The 15,276-nt window shown below is 44.8% G+C and overlaps 1 protein-coding gene across 1 annotated transcript in view; it reads left to right on the plus strand.

The window, feature by feature from the left end:
- LOC126109589 (glutamate-gated chloride channel) overlaps positions 1-15,276 on the plus strand; it is a 519,836-nt gene that overhangs the window by 214,020 nt on the left and 290,540 nt on the right. The window contains exon 2 of the mRNA XM_049914624.1: positions 10,141-10,227. Coding sequence (XP_049770581.1) covers positions 10,151-10,227 — 77 coding nt within the window. The 5' untranslated portion in view covers positions 10,141-10,150. The remainder of the gene's footprint in view (positions 1-10,140; positions 10,228-15,276) is intronic.

A 15,276-nucleotide genomic window follows, 5' to 3' on the forward strand; every position in this document is an offset into this window, starting at 1 on the left:
ACCAGCTTGAACAGTCCCCTGCTGACATGCAGGGTTCATGGAGTCATGGGGTTGTCTGCATACCCGTACACGTCCATTCGATCGTTGTTGTTGTTGTTGTTGTTGTGGTCTTCAGTCCTGAGACTGTTTTGATGCAGCTCTCCATGCTACTCTATCCTGTGCAAGCTTCTTCATCACCCAGTACCTACTGCAACCTACATCCTTCTGAATCTGCTTAGTGTATTTATCTCTTGGTCTCCCTCTACGATTTTTACCCTCCATGCTGCCCTCCAATACTAAATTGGTGATCCCTTGGTGCCTCAGAATATGTCCTACCAACCGATTCCTTCTTCTGGTCAAGTTGTGCCACAAACTTCTCTCCTCCCCAATCCTATTCAATACCTCCTCATTAGTTATGTGATCCACAGCATTCTTCTGTAGCACCACATTTCGAAAGCTTCTATTCTCTTCTTGTCCAAACTATTTACCGTCCATGTTTCACTTCCATACATGGCTACACTCCATACAAATACTTTCAGAAACGACTTCCTGACACTTAAATCTATACTCGATGTTAACAAATTTCTCTTCTTCAGAAACGCTTTCCTTGCCATTGCCAGTCTACATTTTATATCCTCTCTACTTCGACCATCATCAGTTATTTTGCTCCCCAAATAGCAAAACTCCTTTACTACTTTAAGTGTCTCATTTCCTAATCTAATACCCTCAACATCACCCTACTTAATTCGACTACATTCCATTATCCCCGTTTTGCTTTTGTTGATGTTCATCTTATATCCTCCTTTCAAGACACTGTCCATTCCGTTCAACTGCTCTTCCAAGTCCTTTGCTGTCTCTGACAGAATTACAATGTCATCGGCGAACCTCAACGTTTTTATTTCTTCTCCATGGATTTTAATACCTACTCCGAATTTTTCTTTTGTTTCCTTTACTGCTTGCTCAATATACAGATTGAATAACATGGGGGAGAGGCTACAACCCTGTCTTACTCCCTTCCCAACCACTGCTTCCCTTTCATGTCCCTCGACTTTTATAACTGCCATCTGGTTTCTGTACAAATTGTAAATAGCCTTTCGCTCCCTGTATTTTACCCCTGCCACCTTTAGAATTTGAAACAGAGTATTCCAGTCAACATTGTGAAAAGCTTTCTCTAAGTCTACAAATGCTAGAAACGTAGGTTTGCCTTTCCTTAATCTTTCTTCTAAGATAAGTCGTGAGGTCAGTATTGCCTCACGTGTTCCAGTATTTCTACGGAACCCAAACTGATCTTCCCCGAGGTCGGCTTCTACTAGTTTTTCCATTCGTCTGTAAAGAATTCGTGTTAGTATTTTGCAGCTGTGGCATCCGATCGATACAATTTGAAACGAGACTCGTCCGACCAGGCAACATGTTTCCACTCTTCAACAGTCCAATGTCGGTGACGGGACCAGGCGAGGCGTAAAGCTTCGTGTCATGCAGTCATCAAGGATAGGTCATCGGCTCCGAAAGCCCATACCGAGTATGTTTCGTTGAATGTTTAGCACGCTGACACTTGTTGAAGGTCCGGCAGAAATCTGCTGCAGTCTGCGGAAGGGTTACACTCCTGTCGCGTTGAACAATTATCTTTAGTCGTCGTTGGTCCCATTCTTGCAGAACCGTTTTTGGGGCCAGCGATGTCGGGGATGTGATGTTTTACCGGACTCCTGCTATTCACGTCACACTGGTGAAATGGTCGTAGGGGTAAATCCCCACTTCATCGCTACCTCGGGAGAAGCTGTGTCCTATCGCTCGTGCGCCGACTATAACACCACGCTCAAACTCACTCGCATCTTGATAACCTGCCATTGTAGCAGCAGTAACCGATCTAACAACTGCGCCAGACACTTGCTGTCTTATATAGGCGCTGCCGACCGCAGCGCCGTATTCTGTCTGTCTACATATCTCTGTATTTGAATAGCATCCATATACCAGTGTATATCGACAACCGATCCAGTCGTCTTCTGCAACTTTTACTGTCATATGGACTCGCTGCCTGGCCAACCAGGCGTTTTCTCGTTTGTCTGAGCAAACTATCACAGGTCAGTAAACGTAACGTAAACACCACTTACGAATTAGGCCTAAGGCCTGTTCCGACTGGCCCGCGGCTGCCTACCGCGCAGTACGAGGAGTGGTCTGTGGTTGTGGGACGTGTGATCAGCATCTTGTCAGTCCCTTCACCCTTGCTACCAGCAGGTGAGTCCTGATGCTGCCGCTGCTTCTCGATTCGAGCAGCCCCTCATCTGGTGTTACGAGGCTCGGTGAACCCCTTCTCAGATGGCCCTATCTCAGAAAAAAATTTGAGGAGGTACTGGGAATAAAAAAAAATGGCTCTGAGCACTATGGGACTTAACATCTATGGTCATCGGTCCCCTAGAACTTAGAACTACTTAAACCTAACTAACCTAAGGACAGCACACAACACCCAGCCATCACGAGGCAGAGAAAATCCCTGACCCCGCCGGGAATCGAACCCGGGAACCCAGGCGTGGGAAGCGAGAACGCTACCGCACGACCACGAGATGCGGGCGGCTGGGAATCGAATCCGAGTCATTTCACACCGAAGGAAAAAAGAAAGTTATGGCCACCGCTTTTTTTTAGGTTTTCTACTGTACTTCACTGTTACCGAGTTTTCCTTTTACTAAGTCTAAATGCCGTGCTACTGCGAAATGGCTTCATATTATGCCAAAATGGAGTGAATCTGGAGTATGAATAATAACACCTTCAGTCACAATTTTTTCGCATGGTTCAGTAAAAGACGAAAAATTGACTGAAGGCTTTATTATTCGTATTTGCCGCGTAAAGTGAAAGTACCTCAAAAAGATCGAATGTGGAACTATAACAAACTAACGATTTCTACACTTTGTGAGAATCCAAGATAAGCGTAAACTTCTTGTGCTCCTTCCTGCCGGCGATATCGAGCAACAGGTTCTTGTTTGTGTGGCACGCCGTTGGTTGGTTTTATATCGTATTTTGTAGCATCGTAGAGAAACACGGAAAGATACGTCATTGCCACAGCCACTCCGTAACTATTTCTAGTTTACTATCAACGTCGCTACTACCGCACGTGAGTTCTAATGTTTTATGTGACGAGAATGTTTCATACTCAGCAACGTCTTCTTATAGTGCTTGCACACTTTATCTCCAAGACAGGAGGAATATTATCTCACTATCTACGGCCGTCCTATCGCCCTCACCCCCACCCTCAAGTACCCTGGCGTCACCCTGGACCGTCGCCTCTCCTGGACCCCCCATCTCCGGACGATCCGAGGCGCGCCCCCGACTCTGCCTCCTCAAGCTCCTTTCTGGCCGCACATGGGGTCTGGACCACTCCAGCGTCCTCCACACCTATAAATCCCTCATCCGCCCTATCCTCCGCTACGCCCACCCCGCCTGGACCGCCGCCCCTCCTACCTTCTACAAATCCCTTCAAATCCTGGAACGCCACGCGCTCCGCCTCGCCTATCGCATCCTCCTCTCATACACCACGCAGCTCCACTACGAGTTTAATTCCATTCCCTCACCTCCTCCTTTTCCTCGAACGGATACGGATCCTTTACACCTTCCGCAAACTTGATCCCCCTCACCCGCTTGTCTCTCCCATCCTTTCCCACCCCCGTCCGCTGCCGCGCCTGTACTCCCACATCCCACCCACTCTCCATCTCTCCACACTCCGTACCCTCGCCCGAGGTGGCTTCCGCCCTCTCCCTGATGATACCCTCATCTCCTCCATCTACCCCTCCTACCAACTTTGATCCTCCCTTTTTTCCCCCTGTGTTTTTTTATCCAGGCCACCCATCCTCTTTGCCTTCTCTCCCTCCTCTCTTCCTCCTTCCCTCCCCTCTCCCCTGGGCTTCCACAACTCCCTACCCTCTCCCCTCCCCCTCCCTTCTATCTCCCACTGGCATCAACAACCTCCCCCTCTCCCTCCTTCCCGCACCTCTTCCCTTTGGCAGGTCCCCGGCTCTGTACGTGAACAGTGCATCTTCGTGCGCCAGATGTCGTCGCCAGTGCTCGTGTGCGTCTTCGCGTCGGTGCTTCAGTGTCTCTCCGTTTGTGCTTCTCCGTTATCCAATCAGTACACCTGTGGACGGCTTCTTTCATTTTTACTATGTCTGTCTCTCGTTTTTTCCCACCATGTATGTTTGTATTTCTGTCTCTCTGTTTCTTGTATGTCTTCACTGCGGCGGAAGAGCGGCGTAGATAGGCCGCTGCCGGCCTACCTTTATTGTAAAGGTATTAAAATAACAATAAAGAAAACAAAAAGGAGGAATATCTCCGTCGACAGAAAATTTCGTAATCTGACTTGAAACCTTTATCTACGTAATCTATAAAGGGGAAAGACTGTTACCAAAAAATTCTAAAAACTCTTTGCAGGTTTACTTCAAATTTCTATACGATCGTCTAATGAACATTTGGCCGGACATAAGCTATACATTTTTAATCTACACTCTATACTGTATTTAATACGTTACATAGAGGGGCAGTCGTGTCGCACCTCAAGCAGGAAATCAAACATTTACCACTGGGAAGGAGCACGCACAAGAATAGTTGACCATACACTGGATAGATACGACGTACACCAAGGTGACAAAAGTCATGAAAAGCGATGTGCACGTATACATATGCGGTTGTATCGCATACACAAGGTATAAAAGGGCAGTGCATTGGCGTAGTTGTCATTTGTACTCAGGTGATTCATCCGGAAACGTTCCCAACGTGATTATGGCTGCACGACGGGAATTAACAGAGTCTGAGCGCGGAATGGTATTTGGATCTAGAGGCATGGAACATTCCATTTCGGAAACCGTTAGGGAATTCAATATCCAAAATCCACAGTGAGGAGAGTGTGCCGAGAACACCAAATTTCAGATATTACCTCCCGCCACGGACAACGCAATGGACGACGGCCTTTACTTAACGACCAAGAGCAGCAGCGTTTCCGTCAGTGCTAACAGACACGCAACACTGCGTTAAATAACCGCTGAAATCACTGTGGGGCGTACGACGAACGTATCTGTCAGGACAGCGCGGTGAATGGGCCATGGCAGAGGACGACCGTCGCGAATGCCTCTGCTTTGATCCCCTGCAGCCCCTCTCCTGAGCTCGTGGTCATATCGGTTGGACCCTAGACAACTGGAGGGCGGAAAACGCAGGTGAGTCCCGATTTCAGTTGGTAAGAGGTAATGGTAGGTTTCGAGTGTAACGCAGACCCCACGAAGCCACTGACCCAAACTGTCAACAAGGCACAGTGCAAGCTGGTGGTTGCTCCATGACGATGTAGGCTGTGTTTACGTGGTGCGGTCTGGGCCCTCCAGTCCCACTGGACCGATCATTGACTGGAAATGGCTATGTTTGGCTACTAAGAGACAATTTGCATTCATAGACTTCATGTTCGCAAACAACGATGGAATTTTGTGGATGACCGGGCCACAACTGTTTGCGATTGGTTAGAAGAACATTCTGGACAATTCAAATGAATGGTGTGGCCACCTATATCGCACGATATGAATCCTATTGGTACGTGGCCCCTTTAAGGGGCTCCGGAACGCCCTATACTTGCAATGTTAAAATAACGCTTATAAATTACATCTTTCCTCACAAAGTATTTGAGGTAGGAAGTTGAACTTTTTACAGATTATTTATTGGAATATGGGCTACAACTTACCACAGGGATTTTACAAAATTTTAGTTCAGTTATTAAAGATGATTTTTTTTCAATTGTAATGAAAATTCACAACATTTTTTTGCAATTTTTTATTTATATATTCAAAAATATACAGTTTTTTGGAAAAAGGCTGTGTTAAATTATGCAGAAGGTACTGTGTAACATTTACTGAAAGTTTGAAACAAATATGTTTGGAAGATCCTTAGAAAACATGTAATTAGTATGAGAAAATAAAAGTTTTGGGAATCGAGCGACAAAGATTGGATTAACTTTTTAGTGCATTCCAGGTCCATAGGATGGATTATCTTCATCCTCTGCAAACTCCTCCTCTAGCTTCCTCTTGTTCCTCCTCCTGTTTACTCTTGCTTGTATTTCTAGACTCTTTACAGCCCTGTCTGCAGCCCGAAGGCGTTCCTTGTCTAAAGCAAGCATCGCTCGTACCATGTTAGAACCTATCTTCATTCCCATATTTCTAAATACCTTGAACCTTACAATGTTGCCATCATTGAAAGTCGCAACAGCATCATACACACCAAAGTGAAGTGTTTCTATTCCAACAAATACAGTCTTGGGGATTCTCGACCATATAACACTATTTACACTTTTATTGGGGTTTTGAGTTTTTCCGTGAATACACTTTTTCAACAGTTCAGGTGCTGCTAAGTCTCTGAAAATAGGTTTAGCCACAACACATACTTTATCTCACATCACTAAAACGTACCTGATGAACACGGACGTTAATAATAACACCATTTGACAGCAGTTTAACAGCGGCACAGTGGGCACGCCCATGTAGAACACATTTTAAAAAAAATTTAAAAATAGTTGTAGTCTTCGGAATTGAATAAATTATATATCTATTAAAAGGTAATAGTCTGCAGATTCAGAAAACGCAAAAAAGTAAAAATTGAACTTTTCATGATTTTGAGCCTTTCCGGAGCCCCTTAATACGACCTTACATAATCCATAGCACAACTGTTATCAGGACGGGCAACGGGATGGTCAATCATGGCTGTTAGTCGTGCTTTGATTTACACATGCTTAATTTATTAATATAAGGTTCCTTCAGATAATTCCGCACAATCTTCGGTACCGTGCAGCAGTTAGTTGGTATAACTTCCTATTGAAACAAGACAGTTATCAGAACCCAACAAGTATAACCATAAAATGCATATGAAATCAGTTAAGAAATAACCAACAAACACAGTATTGCCGTGGCTTCGCCACACTTAACAAATGCTTACAATTGACAGTACAGTTCCTATCAGAGTGGGCCAGCCACTTAATTGCATTTGATTACTGCACGGCCCAAACAACACATAAAACTCACGTGTTTAACCATCATTCACTAGAACATGGATATGTAACAGAAGCAAGAAAGATTGCCATGAAACAAACCCAGATTACACTTACGTGACTACACACTGTAACTTAAACAGAGATGTGACATCGACTCAACAAGTGCTGTGGACTGTCTGTTACTACAGTGACAAATCACTACAATCAGCCCAAAATTACACGACAGTCGATAGAGAGAATTTAATTACTTAACACCTGCTCTATTTGCTAACGTTTACTTAGTTGCAGGTCTATCTTTATGTAACCCCCAAAAAACATTGTTTAAACATCAGAAAATCACAATCAAATTACAAAACGCCTTAGCGGAAACGAAAGGTATACTAAACTTTTGGTATGGGGTCTTCGCCCAAAGCAATCCAGCTGTGGCAGGGTTACGTAAATACATCAGGACCTGGGCTGCGGGTTACATCTCACCCCCCCCCCCCCCCCACAAGGCGTTGGCACTTACAGAAGCTTTTGACGGACACAGGACACTTGCAACTCTCTGAAACACACACAGAAATACAGGGCAGATTCCTTGCACCAGACGTACGTACATCAGTCTACAAAATGTTCCGTCCACAGCAATCACTGACCTTTAAATTGGCTGGCCGGAGTGGCCGAGCGGTTCTAGGCGCTACAGACTGGAACCGCGCGACCGGCACGGTCGCAGGTTCGAATCCTGCCTCGGGCATGGATGTGTGTGATGTCCTTAGGTTAGTTAGGTTTAAGTAGTTCTACGTTCTAGGGGACTGCTGACCTCAGAAGTTAAGTCCCATCGTGCTCAGAGCCATTTGAACCTTTAAATTGAAACCACTTAAGGACGGTTCACCGATAAAAGTAATATCACTTATGTGCAGTTTTCAATCACTTAATACCCTTAATGATCAATTAGAGAATAACCAGTACAGTTATAACTAAGACTTCACTGCGAAGCCAACATTTAGCCAGCTCACACGGAGCTCATCCACATACTTTTCGATTAACGGCTGTGTAACTTCCACAATCATCTAGCGAGTGAAACGCCTCTTAACACTCCGCTCAGCCGCATACACTAACGGCCAACTTACTTGACGTTTGCACACAACACAACTCAGCGGCTCATGCAGCTTAACCACTTTACTTCAGGGACCTTTCCCTCGATAGAGATCACGGAACTTGTATCTCCGAGCTGCCCCAAAACGCAGACCTGCCGACCATTACAACTCCGCGGCATATCACGCTGATGGGGCACACCCGGTCGCAGTCCACACTCCTTTCTCCGGACACGTCCCAAGTCTCTCAATGTTTTTCTTTCGACACCTGACGGCCGACTCTTGAAGGCCGCCAACCCGGAACAAAGCCACACGATATCTAAAGATAACATATAACCACCAAAATCGATCGCAACGATATAACGAGCGTACCCGGTGCTGGCGCCAGTCCGCCACGGCTCACCCGTCCCCCATTTATGGGACGTAATCGGGAGGTCTGTTCGGCGATCATTGTAGGCAAAACCACCCCTTCCTTCCGCATCCTCGATTTCTATATCACCGTCTATGGCCGTCCTATCGCCCTCACCCCCACCCTTAAGTACCTTGGCGCCACCCTCGACCGTCGCCTCTTCTGGACCCCCTATCTCCAGACAATCCGAGCCGAGGCACATCCCGGCTCCGTTTCCTCGAGCTCCTTTTTAGCCGTACATGGGGTCTGGACCCCTCCACCGTCCTCCACACCTATAAATCCCTCATCCGCCCTATCCTCTGCTACGCCCACCCTGCCTGGATCTCCGCCCCCCCCCCTCCTTTAACAAATCCCTTCAAATCCTTGAACGCCATGCTCTCCGCCTCGCCTATCTTATGCATCTCCCCTCCCCCACGCGGATCCAGTACGATCTTATTCCGTTCTCCCACCTCCTCCTCTTCCTCGAACGGATACGGATCCTATACACCTCCCATAAACTAGATCCCCCTCACCTGCTCGTCTCTCACATCCCCTCCCACCCCCGTCCACTGCCGTGCCTGTATTCCCACGTCCCACCTTCTCTCCATCTCTCCACTCTCCACACCCTCTCCCAAGGTGGCTTCCGCCAGCTCCCCCTCCCTGATTATGCGCTCCTCCCATCCATCTACCCCGCCTACCAACTTTGATCCTCCCCTCCCACTTCCTGTGTTTTTTCCTTCGGGCACCGTCTCTCCCTTCTCTCCCCCTTCCCTCCCTCCTCCCTTTCTCCCCACTCCTCCGCCGGGCTTCGCCTACCCCCTTACCTTCATTCCTCCCCCTATCCCCTCTGCCATCGGCATCTTAGTTCTCCCCTCTCCCCCCCCCACACCCTTCTTCCCCCCTCGGCAGGTCCTCGGACTCGCACACGCTAAGTGGACATTCGCGCGCCGGAGATCATCGCCATCAGTTTCTCCTGTGTGTGCCACCATGTTTGTGTTGTTTGTGTTTAGTGTTCTTCGCCGTCACGCTCCTTCGTTCACCTGTGCCGTCGAAGTCGTCAGTGTTTGTGCGCCGTGCCGACAGTTTTTAATGTGTTTTTCGTCGAATGTGAATGGCTTCGTGTGCTTTGTTTCTGTATCTACTGTTTTTTGCCTGCCACTTTGTTCAATCTCTTATGTGTCTACTTCGTATTTTCATTTGTCAAACTTTTGGTTGAAGAGCGGCGTAGTATGCTGCTGCCAGCCCACCTTATGTAAAGGTGTTAAATAACAATAAAGGGGAAAAAAAGAGGTCAGTTCGTGCACAAAATCCTGCACCGGCAAAACGTTCGCAGTTAGAGGCTGAGTATTTCTGCAGGGGACTTGCAACGACTCTCCGAGTCCATACGACGTCGAGTTGCTGCACTACGCAGAGCAAAATGAGATCCGACACGGTGCTAAGAGGTATCCCGTGACTCTTGTCACCTCAGCACATGCTGTACACGATGTTGCACGCTTATCAGCGCACTATATGACTGAAATTACTGTCTGCTAACAAGGTGATACATACACTTCTTGTCTAAACTGTAGTTTCATATAGCCCTGTATCAACATCGTGTGTGTCTGCGCGTATCGCTTCTGCACTTTTTCTAAACATGCCAGTCATTAGTGTGGTGCTTGATACTGTGTGTGTTGTGACGGTGTGTGCTGGTGTTGCAGATGTCCTAACATGGGGACGACATCGTGGCTGCTGCACGCGGCCGCCATCTTGCTGTCCCTGTCCCTCGTCACCGGCAGCACGGAAATGTAAGTACGCTGCTCATGTTTCGTGATCGTTCTGTGTCGCAGGTTCACACGTTGTGCCATTGTCTACACACTTGGTCCACACCATAATTTTGTTAACAGGTCAGAGAAATTCCTACGTTTCTGATAGGGCCGCTATAAGTGCAGTTTAGGAGCTTGCTCCGAAACCATTTAGAAGAAAAAGAAGGCTTACTTGTAATACTGTGCAATGTGGGCATCCTCCTAATGATAAAAATCGTAAACATGATTATTTTGTATAAACTTCTTCGGCTTATTTTTTGAGTGGCGGCTCCCAGGTAGATGCCATTTTCCTTGACTTCCGGAAGGCGTTCGATACAGTTCCGCACTGTCGCCTGATAAACAAAGTAAGAGGCTACGGAATATCAGACCAGCTGTGTGGCTGGATTGAAGAGTTTTTAGCAAACAGAACACAGCATGTTGTTCTCAATGGAGAGACGTCTACAGACGTTAAAGTAACCTCTGGCGTGCCACAGGGGAGTGTTATGGGACCATTGCTTTTCACAATATACTGGGTGATCAAAAAGGCAGTATAAATTTGAAAACTGAATAAATCACAGAATTTATACTGATTTTTTGATCTCCCGGTATATAAATGACCTAGTAGATAGTGTCGGAAGTTCCATGCGGCTATTCGCGGATGATGCTGTACTATAAAGAGAAGTTGCAGCGAAATGCAGGAAGATTTGCAGCGGATAGGCACTTGGTGCAGGGAGTGGCAACTGACCCTTAACATAGACAAATGTAATGTATTACGAATACATAGAAAGAAGGATCCTTTATTGCATGATTATATGATAGCAGAACAAACACTGGTAGCAGTTACTTCTGTAAAATATCTGGGAGTATGCGTGCGGAACGGTTTGAAGTGGAATGATCATATAAAATTAATTGTTGGTAAGGCGGGTGCCAGTTTGAGATTCATTGGGAGAGTCCTTAGAAAATGTAGTCCATCAACAAAGGAGGTGGCTTACAAAACACTCGTTCGAACTGTACTTGAGTATTGCTCATCAGTGTGGGATCTGTACCAGGTCGGGTTGACTGAGGAGATAGAGAAGATCCAAAGAAGAGCGGCGCGTTTCGTCACAGGGTTATTTGCTAAGCGTGATAGCGTTACGGAGATGTTTAGCAAACTCAAGTGGCAGATTCTGCAAGAGAGGCGCTCCGCATCGCGGTGTAGCTTGCTGTCCAGCTTTCGAGAAGGTGCGTTTCTGGATGAGGTATCGAATATATTGCTTCCCCCTACTTATACACCTCCGGAGGGGATCACGAATGTAAAATTTGAGAGATTCGAGCGCGCACGGAGGCTTTCCGGCAGTCGTTCTTCCCGCGAACCATACGCGATTGGAACAGGAAGGGAGGTAATGACAGTGGCACGTAAAGTGCCCTCCGCTTCACACCGCTGGGTGGCTTACGAAGTATAAATTTAGATGTAGATGTAGAATTAGTTGTAAATATAATGAAACTATGAGGTGTCAGAGACCTTTTCAAGTCTCAAACATCTATGATGTGTATATGCAGACCGAAACGACGAATGAAAATCACGGCGTTGTTACTCATTTTCATTCGTCGCTTCAGTCTGCATATGTACGTCACTTGTAACCCAGTATTCACCTCTGCAACCTACTGGTCAACCGCTTCCGTAGACGCGGTTGGTAATGCCAGATTGCTAACTCGGAGGTAAGCTCGAGGAACATGGAATTTACACCACAACTATTTCGTCGTCACGGTGACTCGGGTGATGAGGTAAAGTTCGCCATCACCAGTCTTTGCGCCAGTGTCGTGGAATAAATTCCACATTACTTATTTACATTTACTTATTTTTATTTAAAAACTAAATGTAACATATAAATTTGCGTTAACATTTTTTTAATGAGGAAATGACGATGGATTTATATATACTTTAAAATAAAATGCACTTCAGATAGAATATGTACAACTCTATTCGTTTGTGCACACATTTGTATCAATAATTTTAGTCTCATTCTTCAGAACTCGAGTCTCTGTCGTCTTCTTCAGATTCTTCATCTCTCTCTTCTTGTTCATCATGAGGGCAGCCAACAGACTTGTCTGGTAGAAGAAGCTGTAGGGTCTCGCTACAATAAGGCTTTCACCTTTTTACTGGCCGTTTTCTAGAGCAGCTGATGTAAGAATCGCTGCTAAGAAGCAGCCTGTTTAAAACATCTCTGTTGCAATGTTCTCTACTGCACTTTCTACAGTAATTTGTGCGGTATAGTCGAAAGTGTTTATTTCTAGCTTCAGCAGCTTCTTCTGAGAGCTGGCCAATTGGTACTATCGCCTCTTTTATTACAGTGGCCCCATGAATCAAACGTTTATGTGTTGTTGGCATCATGGGGTGCCAACAGTGAAGTTCGACACACAGTTCTGCTGTTTCATATGCATGTGCTTGGAATTTGTTCTCATCAATGTGAAACCCTCTGGTCATTGCTTACAATATTACTTTCAACTTTCAATTAGTTGTAAATCTACTCCAGTAATTTTAGAGGCAGTTTCTGGATCTGAAAAGAAGCCTCTAGCGGTGTTTCCGTTATTCGTATTCCCAAAGCCTGGCTTTGGAACTTCAACATGTAGTCCTAATTCTTCTTTGAATTTTCTTTGGATGTTTTTCTTTGTGGTTAATACATTTATTTTGTCTTCTTCGCTTGTTGCTTGCTACTTTCGAATTGGAAGTCTGTATGATAAGTGAAGTATTGTCTCAAATAATCGTATGCGTGTGTTCACATTCCATAAACCAAACGTCAAAGTATCACTTTTTTCCGGTAGCTTTTATCTAGGTTATTGAAATCTTTTAAAGTGAGCCAACAGATATAGCACCTCATTTTTGATGTAGTGCCTGTTGTAACATAGCAGATTTTTCCACCAACCCTTGTCAATAACAAAGTGTGTTTAATCTTTAGCAGTCCCCCATTAATTGCTACTTCTGTTTTGTTCAACGTGTTTATTTGTCCCTGTATGTATTTTACTGATTCGTTTGAAACGTCTGATGTTTATGCACAAAGCGGATGCGGATTGGACTGCAGAATCTTGTGGAGGAAGGTTTTGGATTTTGCCACAATGTTCTCTTTTTTTCATTGGTAAATAATTTAATTGGTACAAAGGAACTCTGAAATATATTAGCATTACTGCCACTTACATTTTCAAATTTTTGTTTAAATTGTGATTTCTGAGAGCCATCGCAACCCCATTTTGATATTTAGGCTGTGCTTTTCTTCTAAATCTATGACCTGCAACACTTCTTCTAAATACTTGCATAATCTTAATGTGGTGTGATCTAACAATCCTTGCTACTTTACTTCTGCTGATGTTTCAGTTACAGCAATTGAGTCTTCTTTAGGACAGCACTGCGCTTTCGCTTTTCTTAGTAATAAATAGCACGGGTATACAGCCTTGTTTGCACTATGGATGACTTCATATTCCTTCCTTCTCAGCTCTGCATTTATAAAAATTGCACGGCTTCGTCAGGAATATGTTTTATTATCTTCGTCTCTTCAGACGTTGAAAGCTTTTGCTTTATTTTTGTTGCCCTTGTAGGAGTTTCTGCTATTTTTTAATCATATCATCCACATCGGGGTTTCCAGCAGTTCTGTGCCTAAGATCTTCATCAGTTGAATATTGTCGTAGGACTTCAGTTTTCCTTCGTTTGCTCCTTTCACTTGACTCACTGAAATCTTTTTGAAAGCGGCCTGGGGCTACAGCAGTGAAAGAAAACACAGGTACTCTTTTCTTTATTGCCAACCATTTTCACCGTTGTAAGAGTCATACAACTGATTTCGTTAACTCACATTTTTCAAGGTTTTGCCACCATAACCTGTATAGTTCTTTATGTGAAAGGCAATACATAGAGGTCATCGTTATTCCCAGAGTAAGATAAAGCATTCAGCGAATAAATGTGACACACACGCGTGCGCGCGCGCACACACACACACACACACACACACACACACACACACACACACAATTACTTTTTCTCAGTTAGTACCATTAATGCGGTGGCGGTTCGAGGTTCCTCACATAGTCCACCCACTACACACACATGTTGTGCTTTGTCCCGTACATTGCTAATGATGAAAGTGAGACAAATGCTAAATATCTCAAGAAAACGTCTTCTCCAAGTTGTAGATAGTGTCCGCAGTAGCGCAGAAATTGCTGCATTATTCGCTTCGATAGAGATAAATGAATTAACTGACAGCAGTAACTACATAAGGGCCACTATAATCCTATATACAGTTTTATTATTATTATTATTATTATTATTACAGTATTATTATTATTATTGTTATTATTATTATGAAAGTGGTTAGACACAAAGCATTAACAGCCTGAAGTCTTCCAGTTTCTCCCAGTTCAGGAGTGCAGCAATGAAGTAATTGACGAACAGTACTTCGTACATTTGGACTTGTCTGATTTTAAATGGGGTTGCAGTGTGCAGTTCAAGCAAGTGCCGCAATGGAGAGGAGTATTGCAGGGGAAGCATGTTTTGTAACAAGTGTCTGCCCTCTTCGCGGATGGTTAGCTCTCTTTTCTGAGAAGGAGTTGCGGGTAGCAATTGCAACCCACCTTCGTCATTCATTCGAAAACACACACACACACACACACAGATACTGATACTGATACTAAATATAATTCATCTTCCATAATTTTAAAAATAAAAGTGTTCCAACAAAAGCCTTTTATTCTACTGTTTAGATAAGTGCTAAAGTTGGTGAAAATGTGGGGGAGGAGGGGGGAGGTAACAAATGGCGTATTATTGTGGCAGGATTGTCAACGATTTTTACATACTAGATGATTGTCAGCAACTTCTCAGCGGCGTAAACTATTATATTGGTACATAAGTACGTGGAGTTTTTCCATACATTTAATAAATACAACAGATACACATAACAGAGACTTTAATCATCAATTACATTTTTTTTCATCACTATTTACAACAGTCTAGCAACGCTGGGGTGACTTTACGATTACGTGACTGTGGTTTTGAGGGCGAGGAGCTCGTCGAGTCATGTTCGGAGCGCT

The sequence above is a fragment of the Schistocerca cancellata genome, chromosome 12 (assembly GCF_023864275.1).
Source record: "Schistocerca cancellata isolate TAMUIC-IGC-003103 chromosome 12, iqSchCanc2.1, whole genome shotgun sequence".
Classification (NCBI taxonomy): domain Eukaryota; kingdom Metazoa; phylum Arthropoda; class Insecta; order Orthoptera; family Acrididae; genus Schistocerca; species Schistocerca cancellata.